This window comes from Protopterus annectens, chromosome 3.part1 (assembly GCF_019279795.1).
Source record: "Protopterus annectens isolate FY-2018-M chromosome 3.part1, PAN1.0, whole genome shotgun sequence".
Lineage (NCBI taxonomy): Eukaryota > Metazoa > Chordata > Ceratodontiformes > Protopteridae > Protopterus > Protopterus annectens.
In genome coordinates, this window is record NC_056732.1 from 182377943 (window position 1) to 182390095 (window position 12153).

The 12153-nt window shown below is 41.3% G+C and overlaps 1 protein-coding gene across 1 annotated transcript in view; it reads right to left on the reverse strand.

Moving 5' to 3' along the window:
• Positions 1-12153, reverse strand: part of NRP1 (neuropilin 1) — a 500773-nt gene that overhangs the window by 102184 nt on the left and 386436 nt on the right. Inside the window, exon 9 of the mRNA XM_044066709.1 lies at positions 11994-12153. This exon is cut by the window's right edge and continues 172 nt beyond it. Within this exon, the coding sequence (XP_043922644.1) occupies positions 11994-12153 (160 nt within the window). The remainder of the gene's footprint in view (positions 1-11993) is intronic.

The window sequence follows — 12153 nt, forward strand, 5'->3', positions numbered from 1 at the left end:
AGACAAATTTGAAATACCCAGACTAAATGCATTATACACACTCAGATCATGTAGCATATAAATAGTGCTTTAATTGTATAATGTATTTCACCATCTAAATACACTACTATTAATTAACTCAGAACATGGAGGAGTTGAAACTGCTGCAAATGTACTGATTCAGCTAAGCAGGTGAAATATCAACCCTTTTTAATGGTTTACACTCACACTTCAACCTTTCAACCTTCTCACTGTAATAAGTGATTGTCTACTTACATTGAAAGTGATTGGCTTATTATAGTTAGATCTACGCCTCCCTGCCCGACCCCAGGTCTTTCATTGAAGAGCATGGCCAGATGCATGACACACCCCCCAGCCAATCAGGTCCTGTTTTTGTGCCCTGCCCTCAACCTTCCTTCAACATATTTTATTAAGAAAAAAAAAGATTGTTCTGAACAGTTGCAACAGTTTCTACCTTCCCTGCACACAGCTTTACAGAACTCATGTTTTAGTTTTTAAAAAAAAAAATCTTCTTTTTAAACTGTAGCAAACTACTTGCTAAAAATGAAGCAAACAGTTACTACAGTTTATAGCCTGCCTGCAAAGAGCGTAAGCGTTCTTAGTTTAAAGAAAAAAAAATATTTTTAAACTGTAACAAATTGCTTGCTACGAATATACCAAACTGCTTGCTAAAGATGTAGCAAACAGTTGCTACAATTTATACCCTCCCTGCATGGAGCTTTACAGCACTGAGATTTTAGTTAATTTTTTTTTACTTCTAAATTATAGCAAACTACTTGCTACAGTTTAGACTACACACAACGTGCCACAGCACTCAGGTTTGACTGCAAATCTTGTATTGCATTAAAGAGAAATGGGATGAGCTGACTGCACTCTCCCAACACTTTGCACCTGGGGGAAGATGCCACTCTGGCCTGCCCTAGCTATACTGCTAGCCAGTATAAAATGTTGTCAGCAAAATGGGAAAGTGCAGTTGTGTACACTTACCATAAATGTAGATGTTTGAGTGTATTCACTGTTGCAGTTATCACACTTGTTATCCTGCCAGAGGTAGCCCTCAGTTGGCCCGAATACCAGATGTTTAGTATTTCTGCGTCGGTTGCTTTCGCCCCAGGACTGACGTCAGGTTGTCAGTGGTATAAAAACAGGCAGCCGACACCATTACATTAATTTTTCTTGCCCTAAATGTCAGGAGTCCCCAAATAGGGAGCTAAGTTATGGTGGAAGAATACCACCAGTAGAAAGTAAATACCAAAAATCCCTGTAAGGAGTGAGGAAGAGAGAGAGAAAGAGAGACAAAGGGGATGGAGGGAGGGAAACTAGGACTGCAACAGTGAATACACTCAAACATCTACATTTATGGTAAGTGTACACAACTGTACTATGTTCTTCGTGTTTCACTATTGCAGTCATCACACTTGGGTTGATTCCCAAAGCTGAAGAAAAGGGTGGAGGCAGTCAGGAAAGGTTGGGGCTGGCTATGATGCCCTGCAAGACTGCAGTTACAAAGCCTGTCCTGGATTTGGAGAAGATAGGCAGGTGGTAATGCTTGGTGAAGGTAAGAACAGAACTCCATGTTGCAGCCTCCAGGATGTCCCTGATAGGGACCCCTCTGAGGAAAGCTGTAGAGGTGGAGGTTGCCTTGGTGGAATCCATACATACCCCCTTGGGAGGCGGTTTCCCATGGTAGCTGTAGCAGAAATGGATACAGTGTGCTATCCATTTGCAGATTGTTTGTTTGGATATGGCCTTGCGCTCTGCCCCTGCTGCAAAGCTGACCAGCAATTGGTCAGTTTTCCTTAAAGATTTAGTTCTATCCAGGTAGAATCTGAGCTGTCTGTGCACATCTAGAGAAAGAAGAATCCTTTCCCCCTTGTTTTGAGGCTTAGGGAAAAAGGTGGACAAATAAATAGATTGGTTGAGAGCCACACTGGACACCACTTTAGGAATGAAATTTGGGTTAGTCCTGAGTGAGACCCTGTCAACATGAAAAATAATGAAGGGCTCTACAGCCATGAGTGCTTGTAGTTCTGAAACTCTTCTAGCTGAAATGATGGCCAGAAGCAAGGCTGTTTTCCAAGAGAGGAATTTTAATTCTGCTAAAGCTGCAGGCTCAAAGGGGGGTAATGTGAGCTTTTCCAATGCAAAGTTAAGGTCCCAAGTTGGGGTTGGAGCTCTTCTGGATGGCCTTAAATTGTTAGCCCCTCTTATGAACTGTTTGATGAGAGGGTGAGAAAAAAGAGGTGGCTCTGTGCTGTAATGAGCAATGATGGCAGAGGCATGAATTTTAACAGAAGAGAAGGATAGACCCCTGTGAAGTAGGTCTGCTAGGTAACCCAGGATGAGAGTTAGGGAGGGCTTTGCTGTTTCAGCTCCTTTAGCCTGGATCCAGGTGCAGTGCCTTTTCCACTTGTCAGCATATGACTTTCTAGTGCTGGGGCATCTGGCCTCATGCATAATATCCAGTACTTGCTTGCTTAGGCTGGCAACTGGAGGAGAGGTCAGGGAATTAGCCAGGCTGCCAGGTTCAGGGTCTGCAATTGTGGATGCATGAATTCTCCATTCTACTGGGTCAGGAGAGTTGGGATCTGAGGTAGGTGCCATGGAGGCAAGGGTGACAGACTGCACAGTAGGGGGTACCAGTACCGGTGTGGCCAGTCTGGGGAAATCAAGATTGCTCTTGTTTTTTCCTCACTTATTTTGAGTAGTACCCTTGTAAGTAGAGGTAGAGGGGGAAATGCATAGATCAAGAGGTTTAAACACTGGAAGGATAGGGCATCCAGTTTCCAGGCCTTGCTATGAGGTTCCTTGGTGCAAAATTTGCTGAGCTGGTGATTGCTGTGGGAGGCAAAGAGGTCCACCTTTGGGGTGCCCCATTTCTGGGTTACAAGGTTGAAGGTGCTGTGGTCTAGCTGTCATTCATGTGGGTCTAGGAGGTTTCTGCTTAAGTTGTCTGCCAGAGAGTTTTGGGAGCCTGGCAGGAATTGTGCTAGTAGGTGAATTTGCATGGCTGAAGCCATGTGCCAAAGGGTCATGGCTAGCCTGCAGAGGGGATAAGAGTGAGTTCCTCCCTGCTTGTTGATGTACCACATCACTGTGGTGTTGTCTGTTTTGACCAGTAGAGGCCCCGGGGAGAGTAAGGGTCTGAAAGCTGTCAGAGCATGCTGAACAGCTAGCATCTCTTTTTGGTTGATGTGCAGATGTATTTGATTTGGGCTCCAGTGGCCCTGAATGCACCTGCCATCCAGGTGTGCACCCCAGTCATAATCTGATGCATCTGTGGTTAGGGTCTGGGTGGCATAGGGTTGTGAAAATGGAAGGCCCTTGTTGTGGTTGCATGCTACTGCCCAACAAAGAAAATCTTTCCTTAGACAAGGTATTATAGCTTTGATAGTTTCTAGGTCCTGAGAGTGTTGACACCAAAGGCTTTTTGGGTACCATTGTAGTTTCCTCATATGCAGTCTGGCATATGGAATGAGTAGAATGCAGGATACCATGAACCCTAGAGCATGCAGGATTTTCCTTGCAGATAACTGGGTTCTGGTGGCTAGTTGAGAGAAGTAGCCTGTCATGTAGGCTTGTTTTTCTGGAGTAAGGAATGCCATCTGGGATGCTGTGTCCAGGCTTGCTCCCAGGAATACAATTTTTTGAGTGGGGACTAGTTTGGATTTCTTTTCGTTTATAGTATACCCAGAGAGGTCAGTAGATCCTTTACAAAGGTCAAGTGCTGTAACAGCTTTTCCTGATTGTTTGCCTGAATCAGGCAGTCATCTAAGTAGGGGTAAATTTGAATATTCCTTTGTCTGCAAAAGGCAATGGCTGGAGCCAGGCATTTTGTGAAAACTCTGGGAGCAGTGGATAAGCCAAAGGGAAGCACAGAGAACTGAATGTGCATAGATCCTGCTCTGAAACGTAGCTATTTCCTGCAGGAATCCCTGATTGGGATGTGTACATAGGCCTCTTTTAAGTCTAGTGTGGCTAACCAAGCATCCTTGGATAGCATTGGAAGAAGCTGTTGGAGGGTGAGCATTTTGAATTTTGGTATCACCAGGAAAGTGTTTAGTATTGATAGATCGAGGATTGGGCACCAGGCACCCTCTTTTCTGGGTACCAGGAAAAGCCTGGAATAGAAACCTTGGCTTATCTGGTCTGCAGGAACAGGCTGTATTGCCCTCATGGACAACAGGGAATGGACTTGGTTTTGGGCCTCTGCCCACTGGTCTGGAGAAAAATCTGGGAACCCTTTTGGGGTTGGCAGAGTGTGGAAATAAAATGTGTATCCCTGGGACACTATGTTGAGGACCCATTGGTCGTTGGTGATGGAGGCCCAGTGTTTTGCATGGGAGGAGAGTTTTCCTCCTAGGGGCACAAGCAGGTGGGCAGAGGTAAGGGGTGGAATTGTAAAGTCATTGTGAGTTCTTTCCATAAAGGGGTGGCTTAGTACTCCCTGTTTTAGAAGTGGAGGAAGTCCATTGCTTAGATCTCTGCATTCCCTGGGACTGCTGTCTGGGGGGTCTGCTTCCCCTAGGTCTTGTCTGAGCTGGCCTTGATGGGGGCAGAAAAGTCCAGTGCTTGGAGGGGTAATGCCTACTGAACCTCAGAGGCTGGACCTGCAAGAAGTCTTTAACTGCCTGCATAGATTTATCTTTTTCTTCCATCTTTTTTAAGACCTCTTCTGCCTTGGTGCCAAACAAATTGTCTTTGTTCAATGGTGCGTCCAATAGTTTTGATTTGACATGGTCTGGCAAGGTCTGTTCCTTAAGCCAAGCATGCCTTCTAAGTACAGAACCTGTGACTGCTGCCCTGCAGGATGCTTCTAGGGCATCAAAGCCACACTGCAAGGTATGTTTAGTAACTTGACTTGCAGAATGCATAAGCTGCTGTAATTCTTTATTTTCTGCAGAAGCCGGAAAGGTAGATATTTTCTGTTTAAGGAGTTCCATTGTATGTTGCTGGTATTTCAGCATGTGGAACTGACAATTTAGTGCTCTAATAGTAAGAGTTGCAGAGGTGCTTACTTTTTTACACCCCATCTGTCTAAAGCTCGGGAATCCCTGTCTGACAGGGTGGGATTCTTAGCTGTGGTTGCTTTTATTCCTTTAGGTCCTTGGGAGATGACTGGGTCAGCAGTAGGATTTTTGAAAATAAATTTGTGTGAATCAGAGACTCGATAATACCTGTCAGGTTTCCTGGGAGCAGGTGGGAGGGTGACAGGAGTTAAATTGGATTCCATAAAAACATCATCCACAAAATCCAGGACAGGAGGAATGGCTAAAGGTCTGTGCTGTGGTAAATCTAAGAATTCCCCTGAGTCTCTTTTTGAACTGAGGATAGTCCTGACATTCCCACTGAAAACACTCCCTTAAAGTATGTAGGGTTTCACCAAAGAAAAAAATCCTCTGGAGGAGAGGCAGAAGGAATGTATTCTTCTGCATCTGAATCCTCATAAGCAGACAAGGGTTGCACGTCTTCATATTCAGAAACCTCAAGAGTTATCGGACTCCTGGTCAGATAAAACTGCTGGGGACAAGTCTCTTTTTCTTTTGGAAGGGGTAGGCTGGCTTCCCCATAATAAGCGTGATAAGGTATTCCGCCATTTTAAGCATTTGAGACTGAGGCATGGAAGCAGGTGCTTGAGCTTGGGTCTCAGTTTTTTTAGGCATAGTTCGTACCCTGGGCCTTAGAAACTCGATAGTCTTAGAAAGAACTGAAGAAACAAAAGAAGTCGTCGGTTTGTGTCGAATACTGGTAATGCGACGAACTTCCTTGGAAGCCGGTGCCTGCTCAGTGGCTCTGGACCTATCCAAGGTAGAGACATCTGCAGGATCTTTAGTCAAAGAAGAGTCTTGCGGCATACCGGACTCCAAACAGGTCTTGGTAGCGGCCTGTGAATCCAAAGAAGCAGGCATCAGGGGCTGCAAAAGCATCTCACTGAGAGCCAGCGAACTGGCAACTAGCTTAACGGAAGCGTCAATGGCAGTTTTGGACCTGTGAGGTCTGTCTCTGTCTTTATCCTTACGTTTTTTTCGGAAGATCAATAGCCGGATGGCTTACTGAAGCCATTTCAGAATATGGAGATTGACAGCGAAAATATTTTGCTACAATAAGGGCAAGATGATGTATAGTTCTGGTGTTGAACAAAGCACAGAACTGACAGCGAGGGACGTCGTGGTCTGGGCCTAAGCAGGTGATGCAGTAAGAATGGAAATCTCGGTATGGTATATGCTTTCCATAGTTGAAGGAACCAGCACAAACAACGTTCCAAGCAACTACTGAACAGAATAAAACATAGAACGTTGACAGTCTCAGTGTCTTGAGACAAAACTCACCAAAAAATCGGCAATTCAGCAGCTGAAAAGTGTGTATGAAAACCAGTGGAACAAATGAAACAAATGCCTTCAAAAACCAGCGATATCCACAGCCAAACTCTCAGTAGTTAAATAAACTTTTTTTTAAAAGCCAGTGGAACAGATAAAACAAATGAAACAAATGTCTTCAAAAACCAACGGTATCCTCAGCCAAACTGTAATTTTATTAAACGAAACACAGAATAATCCAAAAGGTTAAGCACTTTCACTTGCTGAATGGCAAGCGTCTTCAGAACAAGTTGAAACAAACCTCTCAGCACTTAAATAAACTTTTTGGCGCCAAAATTCAAAATACACAATGCTTCATATTAAAGGTATATGACACTTAAAAATACACATAGTGCAAAACCTATTATTATAAAAATCCTGTTTATGCTAATCACAATGTGAACAAATACAATATATAATATGTATTAGAAAATATAAATCTAAATCTTAAAAATATTTTAGTATTAAATATTTATATGTACAATGCCTGGGTAATACAGAACAAATTATTACATATCCATCCAAACTGTCCTATAAAAACTATAAGAATTTATAAGAATCTAAACAACAATACAATATACAATGACCAAAATATATATCTTGTCCTAAATCTGCCTGTCTATAAAAATATTATAAGAAAATATATATATAATACACTATGTGTATTTTTAGGTGTCATATACCTTTAATATGAAGCATTGTGTATTTTGAATTTTGGCGCCAAAAAGTTTATTTAAATGCTGAGAGGTTTGTTTCAACTTGTTCTGAAGAAGCTTGCCATTCAGCAAGTGAAAGTGCTTAACCTTTTGCATTATTCTGTGTTTCGTTTAATAAAATTAAAGTTTGGCTGAGGATACCATTGGTTTTTGAAGACATTTGTTTTATCTGTTCCACTGGCTTTAAAAAAAAAAAAAAGTTTATTTAACTGCTGAGAGTTTGGCTGTGGATATCGCTGATTTTTTAAGGCATTTGTTTCATTTGTTCCACTGTCTTTCATACACACTTTTCAGCTGCTGAATTGCCGTTTTTTTGGTGAGTTTCGTCTCAAGACACTGGGACTGTCAACGTTCTATGTTTTATTCTTTCCATAGGACAACTGTTAACTTTTTCTGACATCAGTTAGAGTAAGAAAAAAGGATCCCCAATGGGGCACTTAGCATTAGAAGACTTCACCTTCAATTCGGAAATAAAAACTCAGGTAGCGGCCAACCAGCACTCGTGTGAACTGCTTCTGCTTTGGACTCCTCGGCAAGAAAGACTAGTGTAATGGTGTCGGCTGCCTGTTTTTATACCACTGACGACCTGACATCAGTCCTGGAGGGACAGCAACCGATGCAGAAATACTAAGCCTCTGGTATTCGGGCCAACTGAGGGCTACCCCTAGCAGGATAACCCAAGTGTGATGACTGCAACAGTGAAACACGAAGAACATCGGTGTAGTTTCACTGAAAATTTCCAGACTGGGTAAGAATTCAGCAGACAAAATGTCAAATGTGTAATGACTAAATGTTAAAATGTGGTTCCAATACACTAAATGTGCACTTCATCTTGCTGGTATAACATAGCTTAAATAAAACACACAAGTATTCCAAAACCATAATGAGTATGATAATATAAATTCATTGTTGGGCATCCATCCATCCATCCATCCATCCATCCATCCATCCATCCATCCATCCATCCATCCCTTTCCTGGTTCAAATACCCCAGAACCCACATAAACACCTTTGTAGGAATACTGATTTGCAAATATGGGTGCTTCTAACAGAGGCACCAGGTCTGTGAAGTCTAAGACTTAGGCATGCTACAAACGTAAAAGCTTAATTTCACCTTTAACAACCTGGTTACTGATTACCATTTTACTTTTATTACTATCTGGCCTCTTATAAAGCCACCATCAGTTTCAAGTACATATTTTATTTCTCATTTTTTCCTCCACATCATACTTATGAAGTTTATATGATATCCTTCTTGGCCTTATTGGTTCACAGCATAGGTTGGTACTAGGCTATTGACCCTAGGGCCTATACAAGCCTAGCCATAACAATTCCCTGTCTATTTCTTCCCACAATATTTACTTCTCTGGACTTCTGTCTAGCAGGGTGACTGACGTGATCCCCAGGGTAAATTTCCTATCTCCCATCCAGTCGTCAAGGTTCCTTTTGAAGAGGGCCAAGGAGGTGCTCTGCTTGACATGTATGGGCAGTCTACTCCAGAGTATGGGGAGTCTCTGGGTCAGGAACCTATCCCTCCAGCTTGTTTTGTTCATTGTGATGACAAGGTTTCGGTCCCTGGAGTATGTGCCTCTGATGGATTGTGATTTCTTTAAGTGTAGCATGTCCAACAGCTCTGGGTTTGACATGGTTTTGCATGTTATGCAGAGATCACTTCTGAGTCGACAATTTGCGACAGAGTTTTTTTTTAGTCGGTCAGCATAGGGCATCTGCTTTAGGCCTGTGATTCTTTTAGTGAGATGTTTCTGCAGCCTTTCCAGTTGTTGTAGATGTCTTGTGAGGTACATACCAAATGGGGCATTGTACTCTATGATGGGTCTAATGAGGGATGAGTACAGTGGAACAATGACCTCCTTTTTTCTGGATGAAAAGCCAAACCAAATTAAAGTACCAAAGTATCAAATGTACAAAAGCTTTGATCTTAGAAAAAAAATAATAATGTGAAAAAATGCAATTCTGACTATTTGGTTATGTTCTTCAATTTGTTGTTATAAAAAATGTCTGTGCTGAAATTAGAATTCTAAAAACAAAAAGGCAAATACAAACAAGCATTTACTTTAAAAATAATTTCCCAGAGAATACATGCTGGATAGTAAAAACCTGAAAACGACAATGAATAAAAAATAACACATTGGGAAATGCAAACTACTTTCAGCAAACATGAATGTGCCCTTTTCCTCACTGCTGTGAGTGATATTAGTGTTTATAAGTTAGGGGGTATGGGAGGATGGTGCTGCATTGGGGGGGGGGGGGGGGCTTGCCCTTTGCAAAAAAAAAAAAAAATGAAATAGCCTTTAGTTTTATATATTTGTTAATTTATTGGCATTTGTTAACTGGGTTAGTCCAACTGAGCCAGGGGCCCATTTTCAGTGGAGACCCGAGGGGAAAAGCTCCAGAAGTATTACATATTTTTACAATAAATATCAAATCAAAAATAAAAATAAGAACAAAAAAACTTAAAACCACCATGACACATAAGAAAATCAACAGTTAGAGAATATCTGTACGTAGAGCAGGTTAAATAACAATTGACAGGTCTAGACAATATCACATATGAAGCACACACAAATAGATAAACAATTCAATCATTTTTTAATAAAGATATATATGAATATATATGATTTGGAAGGGAGGGGAGAGGGAGGTATAAAGGTATATGATGCAAGTACAAGGAAGTAAAGAGTAGAATAGAGAAAATGAGTTAAAGTTGAAAACAGAAGAGGCTAGGTCAAGTGGGGGGTTAGACAAGGGCAGGACCATGTACTCTGAAGAAAGAAATTAAGTTCTTTTTTGAACAGGTGTGTTTGATGAATGCTTCTTATGTTTTGAGAGAGTGAGTTCCAAGAATGTGCAACAGAATATTTGTAGAGGGACTTTCCTATATTTTTATTGGGTTTATATATACCAAGGAGGTGTTTGCTGGAAGTACGAAGGTGACGATGGGGGTTGTAGTAGGAGACTAGGCTGGAGATGGAAGGGCAGGAAGAGGGGTAATTCAGGATAGAATGTGTAATGTGAAGTTGGGGTAGTAGTAGATGTTTAGAGAATTCTGGCCATTGGAGTGATTTAAGGGTGAGACAGTGGTGGGATTTATAGGAGAGATTAGAAGCAAACCTGGCTATTTTGTGATAAGTTTGCTCTAGTTTAGTGATAAGTGAAGTTTGAACATTAGTAAGGACAGGGGCAGCATAGAGAAGACAGGGTAGAAAAAAGGACTGAGTGAGGGAAGGTTTGGAAGAAGATGGCAGAAATTTCTGCTTGTGATAGAGAAGTCCAAGTTTCTGGTGGGTCTTTTTTATACATTGTTGGATATGAATGTCAACTTTTAATTCATCATCAATAATTACTCAAAGTAGTTTGGTAGGGGGTTCAGGTATGATGACTGTGTTATTAAGAGAGGTGATAGAGAAAGAAAGTTTGTGCTGGGTGAGTGTTTTACAGAAGAAGAAAAGGAGTTTATTTTTTTGGATTTAGTATTCATTGGTTGTCAGAGAGCCAGGTTTTGACAGAGGTCGAAGTTTGTTGAGTGAGACCTTGGAATTCAGGGATGTTGTGGGCAGAGGTGATAAGGGTGGAGCCATCAGCACTGTAGAAGTGTAGATATGTTATTGACAGAGTGAAGTTTTTTAGTGAATATTTTGACAGAAAGGGTCTAGAATCGATCCTTGGGGAACTCCAGTACTTACAGGGAAGAATGGAGAGAGGACAGTTTGCCAGTGGATAGATTAGCCTGCCAGAGAGGTAGCTGGTGAATCAGTTGCTGGAGGAGGAAGAGAGATGTAGATCAGAAAATTTATTGAGGAGTTTAAAGTGAGAGACAGTATCAAAGGCCTTTGAAAGATCAATCAATAGACAGAAGAAGAGTTTTGGGATTTAATATGTAATGGAAGGGTTTTTGAGTGGAATCAATTTGTGGGGATGGGACTTACTGTAACTGCTGTCAGTGAGTGCACCTAAATCCATGTGATGAGTTATCATTTCCATCCCAACATTAATGTATTCTCAGGGTGAGAATAATTATGTTGAGGAAGCATAGCATGGGAGGGGATGACGCAGTCCAGTTTTATCACAACTGCAGCAAATATCTTTTTGTGCCACTAAGTTTCAGACTCAGCCAGCATTAGAACTAGGTTTGTTCTGTCTAGGAAATCAAGCAGTTATACAAAGTCAGACAAGTGTTTCTGCCAAAAGCTTGTAAGCTGTTGACTTTTTGACTTAGTGAGTTTAATGAAGTTGGCATCTATCTTCTTTTGTGAATTCATTCTACAGATCATGGCATTACATTTCCAGGAGGGTAAAGGCATTGTTTGAAATAAGTAACCCTACACTACCCCTCCTCCCACCCCCACATCCGCAAACACCTGCCATCTGAAGGAGTCCGATGATCAAGTCAGGCTGGAAGTGCTAGTCTTGCAATGGCAAACTTCCAACATTTAAAAAAAAAAACATCATTTTCGTAGAACAGCAGGGGTATTTTCAGTGACCATTGGGAACTAATGAATGCAAACAAGCACTCCTATTTTTCAAAACAAATCTTTTGTTTTCCAGACAGAGGCAAACCAAACAAAACACCTAAGAAGTAGACATTTTTGTAACTTGACCAGGATTTAAAGCTGTCACACAAGTATTCACCATCTCCACATTTATTTAATTTCATAGCTACAGACAATGTACTAAGCATGTAAAAATAAATAAATAAAAAAATAAAAACCTGCTACAGAAGTTTGATTAAAATTAAACTAGCTACTGAGCTATAAATCCAAAACAACTGCACATAAATTAAACCATTGTTGCTCCATACCAATAATGTTCGCAATTGTTTGTTTTGACACTAGTGGTATATAAAATGCAGAAGAACCATAAAAAAACAACCATCTTAAAGACAATTAAACAGGGAGGTTACCTGCACTCTATTACTTGTGGGATTCCGTTTCACTTCCCATAGCTTTCCATCACTGCTGGTGGCAACCTTAAATGTCTTCATGAAGAGTTTGTCGTCATGCACTTTGCCACCCTGGATAATTAGGCCACGCACGATCTTCTCATCTCCCAGGTCTATCTGG